Raw genomic sequence first — 18,830 nt, 5'->3', positions numbered from 1 at the left:
ATCATGATGTGCTCACACCTGTGACTCAATCTGGGGATGCATACATTCTTCATTTACACATTTAAGACCATTTAGTTCTCGTTGTATAGCCGTCAAGTTTGAAAAACCGGGCATTAGGGAAACAGATGATTTGATTTTGCATTTTGACGGTAGGTCAGTGAACCCTGTGACATGTGTTGCTGTCCTCATTCTCGTTGCTCTTCTGTAACTTTTCCAAACATTGCAGCAGTGAACCATAATATCTTTAACCCTGATCCGTGTGTGAAATAATTTACTGCTACTTTGTCTGTTTGTTAGGCAATTTAAGGTACCTGACTTCATCAGGTGACTTATTATCAATTTATGACTTGTGTTGGCTGCGCTGTGGTCAAAAAACACAAAATAATCACATCAGGGTGACAGTTCTCTTCTTCTAAAGGGATGTTGCTTTCAGGTTTGAAAGATTTCCTGTATCTGTCCTTGTGACAGCGATGATGCTGCTCAGCTGTCTGTCCAGCAGGGGGTGCTGCAGAGGGAGGTCAGGATGATCCATAATGGACAGAGTGAGAGTACAGCATGCAGCCTGTCACAGAGGTGAGCTTCTTAATGAGCTTGTAAACTCCAAGAGAAAAATCCCATTTTATTTAGCTTTTTTGCTTTCAAAAAGTCTAAAAAGTTATCCTAATAACAGACCGAATCTCTAAGTATTGCTTAAACTATAAAGGTAGTGATTTAGTGCATCATGTCAGGTATTTGTGGAGCATCTCCCTCCAGACCTGCAGCAGTAAAAACAAACCTCACGCTGCACCTGCCCTGCTTTTATGTGATAATGCTGCCATCTGCTGGACAAAATGAGGAACAACACCAATTATTTAAATTCTAAAAAGCTGCAGCATATCACTAAGATTGATGAATTGCTCCTGCCACTGTTTCTGATGTGGATGATAAGTATTGGTTGATTAATTGATGGATAGGACTCTATTGTCAGACAGTCTAAAATACATCTTACATCACAGCGGCGTCATTTACAACATGACAATTAAAGACAAGATGCAAACATTCAAACACCTCACTAATATTCAGAGGCCTTCAACGCGCTTTGATTCAGCTCCACTTTTAATTTGAGGATCGGCTGGTGAACAAAAGAGTTCTGAGGCCTGACCCAGGATTTTGCAGTCTATGGTTTGACCTCATTAAGATGAGGGGACCCTGTATCTCAGGTGTGATGGTTAAAGTTCATATTCACTGTAAGCCAGCCTCAACATGAACATATTGTAGGCTGATTCAAAGAGCCTCTGCAGGGGTTCGCCTACAATCTGGAGTTGATGGGCAATATGTGAATTAATAAAAAGTATCTTAACATTCACAAAACACATTTTGCCCCCCCTATGCGATGACGATTCTGAAGGGAAGTCGGGCACCTAATTATTTTCCGTGTTTCTGAGTTGTTGTTCTGACTTTAGCAGGTGTTCATGTGCATTTTACAACTCGGAAACTCGTTTTTCCGATGTGTCTGACACCACATGAATGCAGCATAAACCCCAAGTTGCTCCCGCTGCTTCGTCGGCGGTGTATGAATGGATGAGTAAACACTGATGGAGACGAGAAAATAAATCTACAAGCTCAAGTCCATTCAGCACTTTTTAATAACATGATGCTTTATAGTGTTTTATTTTTAATCCATGTTGCCTGAAATAGTTCCTCTGTCTGTCTGAAATAGTTCCTTTGTGCCTCTTTAAGGCGCCCTACCTGTCAGGATAAATTAAGCCCCCCCCCCCCTCCCGCCTGGCCCCTCATGCCCCCACCTCTGCTTTCTAAAATAATTCCGTCCATCACTCAGGCGCAGCTGCTGTTGAGTGGCGCGAGCGGCAGCAGTGTGCATGCTCCCTCCCGGCGCACGACGCGGGAACACCTTGTCTCGAGGAAGGAAGAGAGAGAGAGAGAAGCAGCAGCAGCAGTTTGAAGCTGGAGCAAGCAGCCCGGAACCCGCAGCCCCTCCGCTGGGCTGGACCGGAGCAGCCCGCCCTCTGGACCGATGTGCTGGCAGAAATGTCCCGACACATCTACATCAGGAACAAGATCGGAGAGGGCATCCAGGCGCCCATTTTTCAGGTAGGAAACTTCTCAAACAAGCTGCTTTGTGTCCAAATATTAAAGTTTATTTTCTCTTATGAAGCTCTTACACAACATAACATTAATACAACTTTAATTTATCACACTGTAAGAGTTTTATTTTGAATTTAAGGCACCCTTTATTAATTAAAAATGTCTAAGCAGCGGCTACATCTTTCTAATTTAAACACATTTAGTTAAAAACAGGAAATACTGCAGACATTTTTTATAATACAAACTGTTAAAAACAGTCACAACATCTTTGCTTTTTGTTTGGAAATAGACAAAAGTTACCTTCTCTTAAAATCAGGGAAATTTAAACATGCATTGTTAGGATTTCATTTATTTTCTTGTATCTCCTCAGTTGAGGGTTTTCAGATAAGCCCGCCTCACCTTCACATGTGATTTCTTTTTATTCATCTTTTCTCTGTCTGACTTTCCTTTCAACAAATTTAACTAAACATTTATGAAGTTTAACAGGTGGGGAACTCTCATTGGACAGCAGGAATTAACTTTGTTTTAAAATGCACCATTATAAAAACATAGTGTAAATAAATATCCTGATTCATCTCCTGCTATTTTGTCCCTTCAGAAGGACACTGCTGCATCTTTGAATGTCTCATTTCACTTTAACAAACTCTCAGACTGCTCAGCTGACGAGTCCAAAGTAATATCCACCTTATGACATCACACATTGACCTTATGACATCACACATTGACCCTTTGTTACTGTTCCTTGGAGCTGTTTGACCTCACTTTGGGATCCCTAACCACTTCCTGTTTCCGTGCTTTATGAGTTAAAATCCAACATTCCCAGCTCCGAGATCCGAGGTCAATTGAACGCGCCATTAGGTCATGTCCTAACCTTGCATCTACCAGAAGCTCATTACTGCATTTCAAAATAAAAGCCAAAGCAAGTAAAGTACTCTCACTTAAAGACAGTACAAACATTCAAAATAAAAGCTTAACTATTTTTATTTTTAAACCCAAACTAAGGGAATTTCAAACATGCGATTAAAATTTGATTAATTAAGATTCACTTTTGAAATAAAGTTTCTACTTGTACAATTCTGAAGACACGATTGGTCTTTTTTTAAGGATTTAACGTGCACACAGAAGGTTGCATAAGTCTGCATGTTTCTTTTATTGTCCTCTGAACAAATAAATGTTCCAAAATACTTTTAATTCAGCCATTAAATACAACAGAATAGCAGCACGTGCTTGTTCTTGATGTTTTCAAAAAGTACACTGTAACTATCTGTGAAGGTCTCTGTGCACGGAAAGCTTCGTTCTCCTCTTTTCAACAGATAATCGAAGGGTCCATTCTGACATAAATAGCACACTCGGCTAACTTTACCCATCAAAGCTCCTCTCGGCTTCGATTGAGAGACAGAAAGAGAGATGACGACCCAGATTAATGGCCCTGTTTCATAAAATTCAGGGAAGTGGGCTCTGACTCTTTGTCGGTGACATTGTCATTAACTCTGGAGGCTCGGAACAGAAATGGGCCAAATCACTGGCAGATAATTAATTCAGCTCCCTGGAGATGAACTCTGCGGTTATATTTGGACTCTTTTGGAGAGGAAAGAGAGAGAAAGTCTGTCAGGATCGAGAGAAGACAAACAGTATGAGACACATTCGGTTAAAAGAAAAGCCTGCAGAAATATACTGTAGATAAAAAGTGATTCTGCTGCTCTGGAGCTTGTGTGTTTTTTCTCTCGCTCTCAGGTGAATCGAGGGACTTATTCCAGGAGGAGCAGACTGAAGAGGTCTGATGGCAGCACCACCTCAACCAGCTTCATCCTCAGACAGGTACAAACACACAAAGATGTAAAACACACCTGTGAAAATGATGATGAAGACGGAGGATTTGAGTCCAAATATTCAAACATGTTATGACTGCAACAACAAATCGATAAAATGCTCTGGATTTGTTTGGACCAGAGAAGGTAGACGGTTTTAAACACCCCCACACGGCCGTTTTGGACGCCCCTCGGTTTGCCAGATATGAGAGCAGTTATCAGGTCAACAGGTGTTGCAGCGATGGAAGCGGGTCAAGAGAAGTGGTTCAGATAGAAGTGATTGTACCCGACCTAAAAAGCCTCTGCATGTTTCTAATAAGCTCCACGAGCAGAAACGTGCTCAAACTAGGATCAATATTGGAGATGCTTTTGAAAAATGGAGAGAGGTTAGAACACAGAAAGGTTTACAGACCCATGCAGAGCTGGATAAACACTGAAGCTTCAGAGTCCACCACATGGTGACCTGAGTGAGCATCCACTCTAGAGAGGAGGTATAAATCCTAAATATAAATATAAATCCTTGGCACTCAAAATGAGGTCATTTCTCGTTTTTAACTCACTAAAATCAAAAAATCTATTCTTTTCAATTCCTGCTCCGGGAGTCGTTTTAAAGACAAAGATCTACAAACCCTGAGACCGAAGCATGTGACGCCTGTTTTAATTGATTTTTTTTTCTTAATTGTGCAGCTTCAGTTTAATCATTGTCAAGTGGATTCTCTTTTAGGAATAAAATCATCGCACATGGACCTCATGTGTAATCTTTTATCATCGTTTTTCCGCCCGCACTCTCTGCACCTTTAGAGGATAAAAAAAAGGCAGAGTGAGGCAAATGGAGGATGCTGCTCCCCTCTTTTACTCCTCCATCCCCCTCCCCCGTTTCCCCGCTGCCTCCTCACACTCATCCAAGCTGAGTGGACGGCGAGCCAGCCAATCAGCTCGCTGCACATTGGCTCTGTCATCAGGCTTGGATATTGAGGAAGGATCTGCTGCCTCTGCTGCTGCTGCTGCTGCCTCTGCTGCTTTATTGTGTGTGTGTGTACCTTTATTTGTGTATGTGTGTGATGAAATGAAATGCCAGCGTTGGGTTACCTCCAGGGAGAGCCTCCTCGTCCTATAATGTGAGCCAGCAGCAGCGCTGTGCGATCAGGGAGAAGCTGCATCCATCAGGCCTCCGGAGGACCAGGCGTGATCCAACGGGAGGAGAGGAGAGATCTTTTTTTTATTTTAAGATTATTCATCTCTGCTGTGGAGAGACGGGATTGTCGTCATCTCCCCCATCCATCCTTTTTTTTTTCTCAGCGGAGCCCCCACCTTCCTCCTCCTCCTCCGCCTCCTCCACTCTCGTTTTTTTTATTCCCCCTCGTTCTTCTAGAGGTGCTCGTTGGATTATCAAACCTCCATGTATGACAATTTGTACCTGCATGGATTTGAAGACTCGGAGGCGGTGAGTGTTTTCTGTGTGTGAATCTCAGCTGCACTCACACACGTTTTGGAGGCCTTTTTGATGGGTTAGCCAGCGGTACAGCGTAGCGTGATCGTGGGCTATGCTTGGCTGAAAGGGGGTTGGGTGGGTGGGTGTTGGTGTGTGTGTGTGTGTGAGGGCGGGGGTGCACATTAAGCAGATGGCTCCTGACGTGTGACATTCACACACTTTCTCTAAATATAAACCTACATTTGTTTCTGTATATTCTGATTAAATCACAACAGCCACAGCTAAGAGGAGCCATTTCTCACACTCCTCACCTCCAGGAGGGAGCCGAGCCGTGACTCAAAGAGGAACGAGGAAAGATTTTAATCATCCGTTTCCACCTCAAGGCCCGTAACGCGGCCACTCTCCTCACATTTATCACTTCCACAAAATTGGCTATTTCGTGTCTGCGTGTCCAGAAACATGCATCATGATGTCATTAAGTGGATTCTGAGGTTGATGAGTCACATGCTGAAGCTACTCCATTGGTTAATAGCCGGGATGCTACAGTACAGTATCAAGCATCCACACAGAGACACCGAATGTAGCCGGGATGACTCATAAGTGTTGGATTTTAAAAATGGTCTCTTAAGGCAAAAAAATCAGTCAGTGCAGTGGAGTATTTTGCTTCTACACTTTTTTGGTTTGCATTTAAATTAGTGTATTAAGTTTAAAATCCCCTCTGTGAAGATAGTCCAGCTCTCAAGCTTCGCTTTTACACAAAGTTGGTTGGACCTGCAGGTGACATTTTAAACAAAAATGTGTCACAAACATATCGTGAGAGGCAAAAATCTCCTCATTTTTACCCCAATATGCGGAAGAAAAAAACTACAATTCCCAAAATGTAACTCTGGAGCGTATCCAATCAGAACCTTTCTACATTGCAATGCAGGCTTTCGGTCAAAAATGATTCATCCACTCTTATTGCTGAGATGATGCTGATGACATCACTGTGACATCATCAGGGCTTATTTTTCAGGACTTGTCAAAGCTCTCCAGATGAGACATTATACAACAGTTTTCACACTGAAACATCTTCTTGTGAAATTGACTGAAAGCACCTTCAAAGGAGAATATCAGTATATTTTAATCTTGGCCTTATTTGGACCTTAAGGGTCCATAAGTTTTTGAATTACTCATTTAAAATCCTTCCTACATCACTCTCTTCAAAGCCACCGAACTCCACTGAGAACTCCACAAGATGCTGGTCGACCACCCCATCGAACAGTTTGATGTAACGGCCTAAATATACTGAATAAAACCTCACAGTCACAGAAAAAACAAACAAATCAGGGCAGCAGTAGACCAGCAACTCCTTTACTTTGAGCTGTAAAAATAGTGTTTTTGTAATTGGAGTTTGGTGGCTTTGCAGAGAGCGATGTAAACGGTTCTTACGGTAAAGAGTTCAATTATTTTTCAGCCTTGGATTTATTTTATTGGGCTTAAATTGATTAATTAATTTGGGGAATTTCTAATGAGAGGTCCTTGTTTTTTTTTTTAACCAGACACATCAGTTACATCGCTCTTTTTAAAAGCATTATTTAAGTCACAGGGTAATTCAAATAAACTTACCAATGGATTCAAATGACAAATGCAAGCAACATTTTGTGTATTTCTTTTACAAGATCCTTTTTTTTTTTAATCAGAAGCAGCCTTTAAATTGACTCCTATCAAAGCCAGCAGACTCCATGGACAAAATCAGTGGTTTGACTTTGACGAACACAGGAGATGCTTCTCCATCGCTGCATTGAACTGTTAGATTGTTAATGTTATTGTGTGATTCAGTAATACTGTTTTGGCTTTGTGTTGTCTTTAAAAACACCAAAATCACAGGAAATACAATCGAATCAGGACAACAGCTGATGTCAAATTTGTGTTTTCATCAGGGGAGTCTGGCGGTTTTGATTCTTCTTCTATTCTTAAACTTAAAAAAGATCCCGTCTCACTTAGAATAACAACCTGAGGCTGTCTGTGACTAAAACATGAACTTTTAGTGGATGAACTTTAATATATTTCAGGATTGCGTTGCAGCTATAACAGCCTGTTTCTCTGCTACAGACTGAAGCAATCCACTGAAGAAACTCAGCCCTAAAATATGTAAAAACTGGGGACAGATTTAGAAATACCCAGAAGAGAGAGAGGGAGAGTGATCAGTCACACTGTTTGTCTGTTGATTTTTGGAAATCCTACAAGCTTATATTTCCTCAAAGTAGGAATCCTTTTAATTCTCCCAAATGTTGCACTTCCTGATTAAATGAACAGCCGAGGAGTTTGCTGAAGTCAGGCCTCACTCTCTGCTAGCTTGTAAAAAAAAAAAAAGTGCTTAGCTCTGATGACTGTCCTGATTGATCTTCTTGAGACTTAATGGTCTCCTTTAATTGAATCATCATTACGACGGTAGCAGAAGAAAGCGCTTCGTCCAGTCGTGTCTCTGCAGAAAAAAATGGTGAATTACTGGAATTTTAAATGTGCAAGTCCAGCATGTTGGAGGTGCTGCTGTGGATACAATCCAAGAAAAATGGATGGCTTATCCCCACAAAGAAAACACATGACAGCAAAGAATATTTTCAGGATCCACTTTCCCTCTTAATTGGCGAAAAATGGTGTCGATTTATGCAGGGAAAGGAATTTAGGTATCACGAATTTAACAGTATTTCTCCTTCAGCTGCTTCTACTTTGTTTTACAGCGGCATCTTAAAAATCCTATCACAGCTGAAGCGCTTAAAACATTTATGTCAGACTTCAGTGATGACCAAATTGTCCCCACAAGATCTCTAAATAGTCAACTTGACATTGTGAGTTTGAATCCAGTCTAGACAGCTCCAGTGACTTGCTGTGTGTGTTTTTTTTTCTGTTTGCAGGGCTCAGCTGATTCCTACACTAGCAGACCATCAGACTCAGATGTCTCTCTGGAGGAGGAGCGGGACGTGCAGGCGCAGGTCCAGAGCCAGAGCCCAAGCCAGAGCCAAGGACCGGGACAGAGCCGCCAGGAGAGGGAGCAGCAGGCCACCATTCAACTGGAGAGAGCCAAGGTAGCCGCTACTGAGCCAAATGAAACTGTGGCTACATTTATAGACACAAACACTGTTATGATGACTGTACTGATTTTCTGTCATATTTCACCACAAGAAAGTTTTTTTTCCCATTATGCCTGAGTACTTGTGTATCAGAGACTTTTATACAGATATAGAAGGGAAGGTGGAGTCCCTCAGGGAAGCATTCTTGGCCCATTTTTATTTTCAAATTATACCTATTTGATATTTGAACGCACTTAACCTTGTCAGCTATCTTTTTACGCTGATGATACTCAATTTTAGGATTCTGTTTTACCATACGGCCCAAGTCCACTTCTACTGCCTGTGTGGGTGGTGAATATATCGGTTAAAACGTTTCTAAATAAATAAGGAAAGTATAAGAAGATAAGTATTTAAAAAAGATGCCTAATCTCTTTTTCTCACATGGTTTGTGTTTATGTCCTGCAGACTAAACCTGTGGCCTTCGCTGTGAGGACAAACGTCAGCTACTGCGGCGCTCTGGATGAGGATGTTCCCGTTCCAGCTACAGCCATCTCCTTCGACGCCAAGGATTTCCTCCACATTAAAGAGGTATATGTGCATTTTTCTTCTAAAAGAATTGCAATCAAAATGTTCTTCAAAACCTATTATTTTATCTATCCATCTAAGGTCACATATCCTCCTCCTCCTCCTCAAACGCCAGTTTAAGTCTCAGAGCTCCCCAAAACATGTCTGGGAAGTTTCTTGTTCTAAATCCACTCTGATTATGGTTTTATTTTAGATTCATTTTAACAAGATTGTGGAACAATGAGTTCCTGCTGCCACCCACTGTAGGTCTGCAAATGTTTTTAATCAAATCTGTGAACCTACTGATGACAGTATTTCCCTTTTTTTGTGTTTTTGCGCATTCTTTATGATCTGACCTGCAGAAGTTCAACAACGACTGGTGGATAGGTCGGTTAGTGAAGGAGGGCTGTGAAATCGGCTTCATCCCGAGTCCTCTGAAGCTCGAGAACATCCGGCTCCAGCAGGAGCAGAAAAGAGGACGAGTCCAAGGGTAAGTCCCGAAAAAGCATATCCAACACTTTCTCTCCTAAACTAAAAGACAGCATCCACATCCATATGGTTTCATTTCAAACTAAATAACCTTCCCCAGACAAGCCCGTACATTATTCTTTAAAATAACTGGGGCTGTGGTAAACTGACAACTGTGCACAATATAGCAGCAGAAATATAGCAATATGAATAAAATAAGGCATGTAAAGAAGCGATAAAAGCAAGCTATGTACCAAGTGCATGTCATTGAAGAATAAGATGTGTATAACATCGAACATTATCGTCCTTGGCTTGAGCTGCTATCACCTGTGTCCTGTATTGTTGTGTTAGCAAGCTAAAGTTAGACATTAGAGGTGCAAGCTGAAGAAAATCTAAAGCAAGTTTTTGACATTCCCACTATTCTCTGATAGCTAACAGATCAGGTATTTGATTTATTGTGCAGTAAAACAATCAAGCATTTAAACAACCCTGCCTTGATCGGGATTTTCCCTTTGCTACTTTGCAGTCATGAGTGCAGCTTCTAAAAAGATCAGAGTACCGTCAGGTGTTTCTGCCTTCTCCAGTTTGTGTATTCATCAGTCAACTTCACACGCTTACACATTTTAAGTTGGACACGCTCTGTGAAGGCTCAATTATGTGGCCAAAAACACAGCTGGCGTCCCTCCTCACAGCTCCTAATTAGAAATAAGATCATAAATCAGACACGCTACATAAAGCAGCATTTATTCCGTTTTTAAAAAGGACTAATATTTGGACCAGAATCTGCTTCTGACTGTGCACGTCGTCTGTTCCAGTCAAACGCTTCCAGTGGCCGTAGTTATCCCTCCTCTCCTCCTCGTACTGGATCCTCGTTGTGGTGGTAACATGTCCTGAAGGTTCAGCCATGCAGAGTTTGTACAGTAGCTCACATGCTCGTCCTCCAGCCTCGGTGTAAAGTTTAACACTAATCTGAGCAGACAGGAGTCTCCGAGCTCCGCTTACTGTCTTGGCTTCTTCGACTTTTTGTCACCCAGACTCACAAACAAGGAGCGACATTTAAACCCTGTTAACGAGGACTGCATCTATACTGTACCAGGAGAGGAGATTCACGCTCTGACTGAAGAGATTCACGCTCTCAGAGTACTCCACATGCTAACGTCTCAGCCGGCTTCTCCGCCCTCTGATTGTCAACTAAATGCACATTGTCGATGAGGGGGAGGAGTTAGTGCTGTTAACTCCTCTCTCCTGCTTTACGATTCTGCAGTTGCACTCACAAACCTTCAGGGGGCGCCAAAGTGCACCAAACCCAATTCCTACATGCAAACCATTATTTTTGACATTTTTACTTTATCCTCTGAATGCAAAATAAAAAATAAGTATCCCTTCTTTGATTCTATATGTATTCTTGTCTTTTCTGATGCTCTTTCATGATTTAGCAGAATTTTGAATCTGTGTTGTTCTCCGACCTTTTGCATCTTTTTCCCCCACACAGAGAGAAATGATTTTTAAGTTTGTCAGTTTGAATCTTTTTCCGTTGTTTTTCCACATTAATACCCAGGTGTGTTTGTGTCTTTCTTTATCCCCTCTTGTCTCTTTCAGTAAGTCTGGAGGGAACTCTTCTTCCAGTGTAGAGGATGAGGTCTCGGCCTCTATCCGCCCGCTCATTTCCTCCGCAGGTGAGCGCATCGGACAGGGGGCGGGGCTTCTCGTGTCCAGCTGTCAGCTTAGAGAGCCGACTAACGTAGACAGAATAAGCCTCTCAAACCTTCCCATGTCTCTGCTTAGAGCTTAAGGTTACTGCGTAGAGTTGTTGGTACATTTTCCCATGATCCTCCTCTTCCTCCAGTTGAGGACTGCAGGCGCTCTGAGACTGGGGCTTACAACAGTGAAGACTATGACCCCCCCCTGAACTGCACTCATGTGACTTTGTGAATATAACTTTAGGACAATAGAAGCACTTTTCTTTTTATATCTCGGTTATCCTGATAGGTTTCATTTTCTGACGTTTCTGATGTGTGTTTTTTTTTTTTTTTATGAAGCATGTTTGAGTGTCTTTAAGATGTTTTGGTGACGTTGCCTCTGGCAGCAGCTTCTGACGGCTCTCTCACTGTGTTCTCTCTCTCCTGCAGGAAAACAGAAACAGAAAGTGGTAAGTTGGTGACGGTAAAAAACTCACACATTGAACATCCATCAAACTTCAATGCTACCTTCAGAAAACAACAAGCGAGCCCCCACTTCAGCCAAAACTCAGGGGTTTAGTCACCCTTTAAAATTCCCATTGAATCATGTTTCTCATTTAACCACAGAATATTTAGAACATTCTGACTGTTTTGTGTGTTTGTGGAGGTACTTTTGTCTTTCTATGGTGACGAGTTTCCCACCGCTGATTGATTATGTTTGTGTGAACAGACGGAGCACGTCCCCCCGTATGACGTGGTTCCCTCCATGAGGCCCGTGGTGCTGGTCGGACCCTCGCTCAAGGGATACGAGGTGAGCTGACGAGAAAATCAGGATAAAAAACAGAGATTATTACCCGTTAAAGGGCTAAAACATGAGACACTGGCTGCTGGGGCTGAGGAGTCTCGGAGAAGCTGGGCCTTGGAGGCAGGATGTGACAACGTGAGCCATTCCTTCTCGTTTAGCCTCCACGGGTTGCAGTAAAAATTGTTGTGTGATTTGCAGATTTGTGCTTTTCTGTGCAGAGTATCTTCTTCTTCACAGTCTCTTAATTCCCATGAATTACTATGAATAATTACACCACCGCTACGTTCTCCTGCCCCGTCTGACAGGGATAGTCTCCCGCTGTGAGGTGCATGTGTGAACAACCAGGTCAGGAGGATTTCAGAGGCAGTCCTCCTGAAATCCTCAATAAATACTTGTGAGTTCAGGTGTGAAAACGGCTCGAGTATGATCGCTTACTGTGGTGCTTCACCCGGCCTCCTTAACAGAAAGATGATCTGACCTTCATGAGACAACCCTGGTTAAATTAAGGTTAAAGAAAAGAGTATAAAGATGTTGACTGTAAGAGCAACATCTCCCCGATATTTTCTTCTTCTATATAAAGAAGAAAAATTCAATTAATTGAGTAAAACAGCAAAATAATCATCTTTTGTAAAAAGAAATGTTTTCTTCTCTACAGGTGACAGACATGATGCAGAAAGCTCTGTTTGACTTCCTCAAGCACAGATTTGATGGCAGGTAAGACACGATACGGCCTCTATTAATAGATTGTTTGGAAAAGGTGTCATATTTTTATTGAAGGTCACATATCCTCCTCCTCTTCTTCAGTTTAAATAAGTCTCAGAGCTCCTCAAAACATGTGTGTGAAGTTTCTTGTTCTAAATCCACTCTGAGCACAGATTTTCTGAAAAGTGGAGCAGGCAGAAGATGGAGAGGATGGACTTTTCTCAAGATTGGGGGGTTTGTAGACAGACTAGAGGCACATATTAGAGTTAGAGGAACATGGAGAAGAGGATTTAGCATAACATGTGACCTTTAAATGAGAAGGAATTAAGATTCTGGATGATTCATGTTTGGGGAGAATAAACACATCTCACATGTTTTTTTTTCTGATTCTGAGTAAGGACTGTGTCTCCTCAGTTCACACTTCTTATTTATTAATCAAGAAAAGTGGTTTGACTGCAGCAGAAGGACAAGATACATTTCCAATAAATCCTCAAAGGCAGAAGCCTGCTTTACAGAGTTGTTATTATCCTGATCCAAACAGATGATTTCTGCACTTCACAGCTGATCGAACTCATCCGTTAAATGAAGAAATGTTTATTATTTTCTTGTCATTTTGCAGGATATCGATCACACGAGTCACCGCAGATATTTCTTTAGCAAAGAGGTCTGTTCTCAACAACCCGAGTAAGAGAGCCATCATCGAGAGGTCCAACACTCGCTCCAGCTTAGGTAAGAAGAAATCTATTATGTGCAATGTGTACATATGATACCTAAAATACTAGTCCTGGATCAGGATTTGGTCGAACAAATCTCTTTGAATGACCGGAAACGACTGCTTAAGAAAGATTGAAGAGGCCGCTTTAAATAATCATTTCTGATTTGATTGTTTGTCTTAATTATCTTCTTATCTTGTTTTGTGTCTCGTCAGCTGAGGTGCAGAGTGAGATCGAGAGGATCTTCGAGTTGGCCCGCTCCCTGCAGCTCGTGGTCCTGGACGCCGACACCATCAACCACCCGGCCCAGCTCCTCAAAACCTCCCTGGCCCCCATCATCGTTCACGTCAAAGTCTCCTCACCAAAGGTACTCAAAGTTTGTAGGGAAATGACAAAGATATTCTCTGTGTGACAAGAGCCTGGAGAAAGCAGCTCATTCTCTTTAAAGATCTGTGGAGTGTTGTTGGCCTGTTTAAACCTTTTTTAATTTATAATCCTGGGATGTAAATGTCCACAGCTTGGAGGAGACAAACAAACACCAAGATATGTTAAAGGTAACTGTATGTCTGTGCAAGGTTTCTTTATATTTACCACAATAACAAAACCAGCATGAAATACAGAACCTTAAAGCCACCCACCATCATGCAAAGTTTTTTAATTAAGAGTCGATCTGGAGTTCACGATGGCACCTTTGCATGAAAGAGAGTGGATGCTGCACTTCTTCTCTTTACACTGAGAACACAGCGAGCATCAGATTGAGAGTGGCGGCCCGAGGGCTTGAACTAAAGACTTCCTTATTGCCGCTGCAGATTGATAAACAATCGGTCTGCAAGTTTGGAAGTGAGTCACTTCCTCGTTAGGTGGCTTTCACACTTGTTTTACACCAAACCCTCTGAGCATGCATCAAGAAGACTAAGCATACTACCAAAAAGGGAATCCAACATCTTCTAATAATACTCAATTTGGTTCAGGCAAGGGGGGACAGTCCACTCTGATCCTGTATTTGATCATGCCTATAAACCCCTCGATTTCAGCCCTGTTCAGAACAGGCTGTTTCTGTGTCTGTACCTTTAAATATGTAAATGAGCTGTGTCTGACCACGCCCCCTCTCTGGAAGGACTTGGATGTACTCTGTCTTTCTCGCTCCATGTCCTATTGTTTACGGTGAGAAGGCAGACTCAGAGGTTCAGAACAAACACCTAGCTGTGGGAGTGTCACCCACCTGGGGGAGGGGCTACTGCCCTTTGTGATGTCATGAAGGGAAAATCTCCAAACGGCCTGTTTGAGCACACATTTTCTGAAAAGTGGAGCAGGCAGAAGACGGAGAGGATGGACTTTTCTCATCATTGGGGGGTTTGTTGACGGACTAGGGACACATCTTGATCCTGATTAATGTGTAAGACTCAGCGTCTCATTGGCAGCTACAGGTGGATCGTAACCATGGAGACTAGTTTGACTTGTTTGCAACAAAAATCACACTTCACTTCAGTTTGCAAAGCTGTAAATGATAAATTATGATTTCTTTCTTTACAAAGTCTGACGAGACACAATAACGTTCTCGGTTCTGTCACTAAGAAATGAATTTGTCTCCCGTTTCTCTTTATGAACTCTCATCATCGTTTATGTTCCCATCATGTCCTCCAGGTGCTGCAGAGGTTAGTGAAGTCCAGAGGGAAGTCTCAGAGCAAACACCTGAATGTGCAGCTGGTGGCGGCTGACAAACTGGCCCAGTGTCCTCCAGTAAGTCTTCATCATTAAACTGGTTTGACTGTTTGTGAAGCTCCTTGTTTCACTGGAAAATCTTATAAATGAAATGTATGGATGTTTGTCCGCTTAGTTTTCATATTATATATTTGCACCGTCAGTAAAATCCAGGATAACATCTTTCCTCAGTCCTGACACGCCGTGTGATTGAAGCGCTCATTTCTTCTCCCCTCTCGCTCTCCTCCCTCGACCATCTGCTTACAGGAAATGTTCGACATCATCCTGGACGAGAACCAGCTGGAGGACGCCTGCGAGCATCTCGCCGAATACCTCGAGGCCTACTGGAAGGCAACTCACACCTCGATGGCCACGCCCCTAAACCCCCTGCTGGGACGCAACCTGGGCCCCACCACACTCACCCCGTACCCCACCAGCATCTCTGGACTGCAGGTACACGGCCGCCTTTCCCACAATCTTCTTTTGTCCTTTTATTGTATCGATGAAATGTTTGGCTTTGGAAGCGTTTTAGCTTCTTAACTCCCTGAGTGTGTTTTCACCGTGTTTTAGGGCGTAACAAGGTAAGAACGAGAAGGTTTAATTCAACATGGCAGAATGAGTGGACAGGCGGTCCTTTCTCACGCTCATTGTTGCTTTTGTTTGTGTTTAGCAGAGCCAAAGAATGCGACAGAGCAACCACACGGGGGACCACTCCACTCCCAACGAACGCCGCAATCTGATGACTTCAGACGAGAACTACCACAACGAGCGGGCGCACAAGGGACGCAACCGCATGTCTTCTGGCTCGCAGCACAGCCGAGAGCAGCAGGACGCCTACCAGGACTACCAGGACCCCTATCAGGATTCATACAAGCCACATCGCAACCGCAGCTCACCGGGCAGCTACAGCCATGACTCCCGGCACCGGCTCTGAGCCCGACTCTGTCACCACCGGGGCTAAAACGGGCCCCGATTCCACCCTGAATAAACGCTGCAACAGAGCCAAGAAGGTCCCAAATTGTACCTGTTTTTGATTTGTTGCTGTTTTTATCTTTAAAGGTCAAAGAAAATCATGTTTTAGTTTGAATTAAGCCACCAGGAATCCACCAAACAACAGCGTGAGTATTCAAAAAAGTTCAGGATGCCAACACTTACTAACGCTGATCCTCTAGTTTTTGTTTCTGGGACCTTTTGGGATGTAAAGCGTTGACGGTTCAGCAGACGTGCAGTGCAGACTGTGCTAGCTGCTAGAGCTAATTCTGGCTAGCATACAGACGGTGATGATGCACGACGGGCTTTTTTTGCGCCTGGAGCATCGCACCATGTTCAGAGGGAAATCCACTGCACACAGACTGCTGCAGGCTGCCCGGGCCATGTACAAATCCTCTCACCATTTAGCTTATTGCATGCTGATAGATGATCAATCTGCATCATTGATATTTTGTACCTAGCATCCTGGATTCTCCGACGACGAGGTGTAGATACGGAGAGGTCGTGAAAAGGGTTTGTGTGCTGAAGAAATCCGGCTGCTAGATTTGAAAACTGGTGCTTCACATTCCCCAAATCTTTTACTTTATTTTTAAAGTCACTTCTTTTTGAGCACGGCCAGCTTTTCTGTAGCATCGCTTTCGGATTTAATTTGACCCTCGCCGTCATGAGCGTGAGCTGAACGCGATGGCGCTGGGATCGGAGAAGGCAATACTGCTTCTGTTGTGGACAGCTGGCACTTAGAGAGTCTGGAGGAGGAGAAAAACTGGACGACTACATTCTGAGATGGCGTGTGTCCTGATTTCTCTGCCCTGCCAGCGTGAACAGATTTAAAGTTTGTTAGACTAAAAAAAAAAAAAAAAACACACACAGCTGCGTGTTTATTAGCTTTGAAATGAAGGTTGTACAGCGTTAAAACAAAGGTTAAGACGTCGATGCGTGTGGGTCATGCCTAATCAGAGTTCCTTCCCGTGTTTATTAAAGCATTCAAAATGTGACATGGCAGCATCGGTTGCATCACGTCGTTCATCCTCTGTGTAGCTGCCGGCATGTTGTCCTGACTGCAGAGCATGCTCCCTCCGAACGTTTAAATGAAAACTGTACTCGAGTGGATGTTGGTAGAGCTGTAGGGCGTCTTTGTTTAAAAAAAAAAAAAAAAGAGAGAAGGAAACGACGGCCCGAACGACAGACGGTTTGTAACTCAACGCTCTGAAGCTGAGGACGGAGTCAGTCGATTGCATGAGTGGAAAGTGGATGATTAGCGCTTTTTAAATTCAGATTGATGTCAGAAGGTTCAAAGAAGCGTCTGTCTAACAGGACTAAAGGCCACGCCCCCTCACCAATCAAGCTCAACCAACCCAAACGGAGCTTCTTCATGGAAACAGGAAGCTGCTTGGTTTTTAAATATTTTTGAACGGCTCGTTATTTAGGCTCTGACTTTAAATGTGATGCAGCCTTCAAATGTTCTTGTACAGGAAAGGCTCATTCTTTCATGTCGTGATTAAACTTAATAATCCCCAGAGTGCAATCAGTTCCCTCCCATGAGCTGGATTTAAAAAAAGGTTGTTAGAACATTTATTGGAAAAGAGCGATCACTGATTTCTTCTCAAATCGTCCATGATAACGGTCTTCCACGCGTCACAGTCCAGATTAGAGGTCTTTGTTCACTCCCTTTTTCTAAACATAAACTCTGAACCCGACTTGTTTTAGCCAGAGATGTTCAACTTTTTGAACTCTGATATAGTTGACAGAAATCTTTTTTGAGTCGAGCGTTCTGCAGGTTCTCTCAAAACTCAAAGATTGAAGTCGTGATCTTAGAACACAGAAAACAAGCTGCAGGGGGGGAAATGTCCTCGAGTGATTGTCTTCCTGATGTCAGACATGTGGATAACGTTTAAACCCTTCTTCTTCTTCTTCTTCTTCCATCCTAACAGCAAAAATTGTGTAAAAAAAAAAAAAAACCGACAGTGACTGCTGCGGGTTCAATAGAGGATCCATTTCTTTGGTTTCTAAATATCGAGGATTTTAATAACAAACTTGTGAATCAGCTGAAGAAGTTGGGCGCTGCTGCTTTGAAGCAACAACTAGGGGGCGCCGGTGGCCTAGCGGTTAGTGCGTGCGCCCCATGTACGGAGGCTGTAGTCCTCAAAGTGGCGCCTTGGTTTGTATCCAACCTGTGGCTCCTCTCCCTGGTTTCTGACTCTATCTGATGTCCTGTCTCTAAATAAAAATCCCACAAACTAACGTTAAAGAAGAAGCAACAAGCGGTCAGGAGGAGCTTTTTAAACTGGACCATCTTAAACGTCACGCTGTGTTTCAGATTCTGTGTTTGAATCTGTCGGGAGTAGACATAAATATCTGACCGTCCCAGAGAGTTTCACAGCCTGACACGCTTTCAAAACGACTTAAATTGACCTACATTTGTTAAAAGACCAAACTATAACCATCCTGTGACGACATCTAACTGCAGACCTGACTTCAAACTCCGAGCAAATGTTTTTCTAGGCAGCTTCTGATGAACTACTTAGAAAATAAAGAGGCGATCACTTTGTTTTTGTGCAGACGTAAGGGGGATAAATGGTTAAGAAAAAGTCGTACAGCACAAAAGAAAAAGCTCAAACTTTGTTGGTGTTTGAGGAAATGTTCCTTTAATGTGAATCGATGTAAACGTGCACAGATTATCCAGAAGAATCTGATTTATTCCCGCTTTCTCTCTTTGTTTTGATCTGTTGTTTCATGGACTGTAACTTTAAGACTGCAAAGTTTAACAGATGAAGTGTTAAAGGGCATGATGTTACTGTTTACAAGCACGCTCATGCGTCTCATCCCGCGC

At 42.9% G+C, this 18,830-nt stretch overlaps 1 protein-coding gene across 5 annotated transcripts in view; it reads left to right on the top strand.

The window, feature by feature from the left end:
- The first annotated feature begins 459 nt into the window (after positions 1-459).
- The window catches only part of LOC109999322 (voltage-dependent L-type calcium channel subunit beta-4), a 19,191-nt gene continuing 820 nt past the window's right edge, over positions 460-18,830 (top strand). Inside the window, exons 1-15 of one of the 5 annotated variants that reach the window (XM_020654351.3) lie at positions 460-573; positions 1,820-2,091; positions 3,820-3,903; positions 8,223-8,393; positions 8,844-8,966; positions 9,305-9,432; positions 11,010-11,086; positions 11,540-11,559; positions 11,820-11,900; positions 12,550-12,608; positions 13,216-13,325; positions 13,525-13,676; positions 14,954-15,049; positions 15,278-15,463; positions 15,684-18,830. The exon at positions 15,684-18,830 is cut by the window's right edge and continues 820 nt beyond it. In XM_020654351.3, the coding sequence (XP_020510007.2) occupies positions 534-573; positions 1,820-2,091; positions 3,820-3,903; positions 8,223-8,393; positions 8,844-8,966; positions 9,305-9,432; positions 11,010-11,086; positions 11,540-11,559; positions 11,820-11,900; positions 12,550-12,608; positions 13,216-13,325; positions 13,525-13,676; positions 14,954-15,049; positions 15,278-15,463; positions 15,684-15,944 (1,860 nt within the window). In that variant the 5' untranslated portion in view covers positions 460-533 and the 3' untranslated portion in view covers positions 15,945-18,830. Of the gene's footprint in view, positions 574-1,819; positions 2,092-3,819; positions 3,904-4,836; positions 5,338-8,222; positions 8,394-8,843; positions 8,967-9,304; positions 9,433-11,009; positions 11,087-11,539; positions 11,560-11,819; positions 11,901-12,549; positions 12,609-13,215; positions 13,326-13,524; positions 13,677-14,953; positions 15,050-15,277; positions 15,464-15,680 lie in introns of those variants that run through there. The other 4 variants (XM_020654350.3, XM_020654352.3, XM_020654355.3 and 1 more) reach the window with 4 other exon arrangements.

The sequence above is a fragment of the Labrus bergylta genome, chromosome 24, assembly GCF_963930695.1.
Source record: "Labrus bergylta chromosome 24, fLabBer1.1, whole genome shotgun sequence".
In the NCBI taxonomy this organism is placed as follows: domain Eukaryota; kingdom Metazoa; phylum Chordata; class Actinopteri; order Labriformes; family Labridae; genus Labrus; species Labrus bergylta.
Note: the sequence above shows the minus strand (reverse complement) of the source record. Positions and strands in the feature narration are given on the sequence as shown.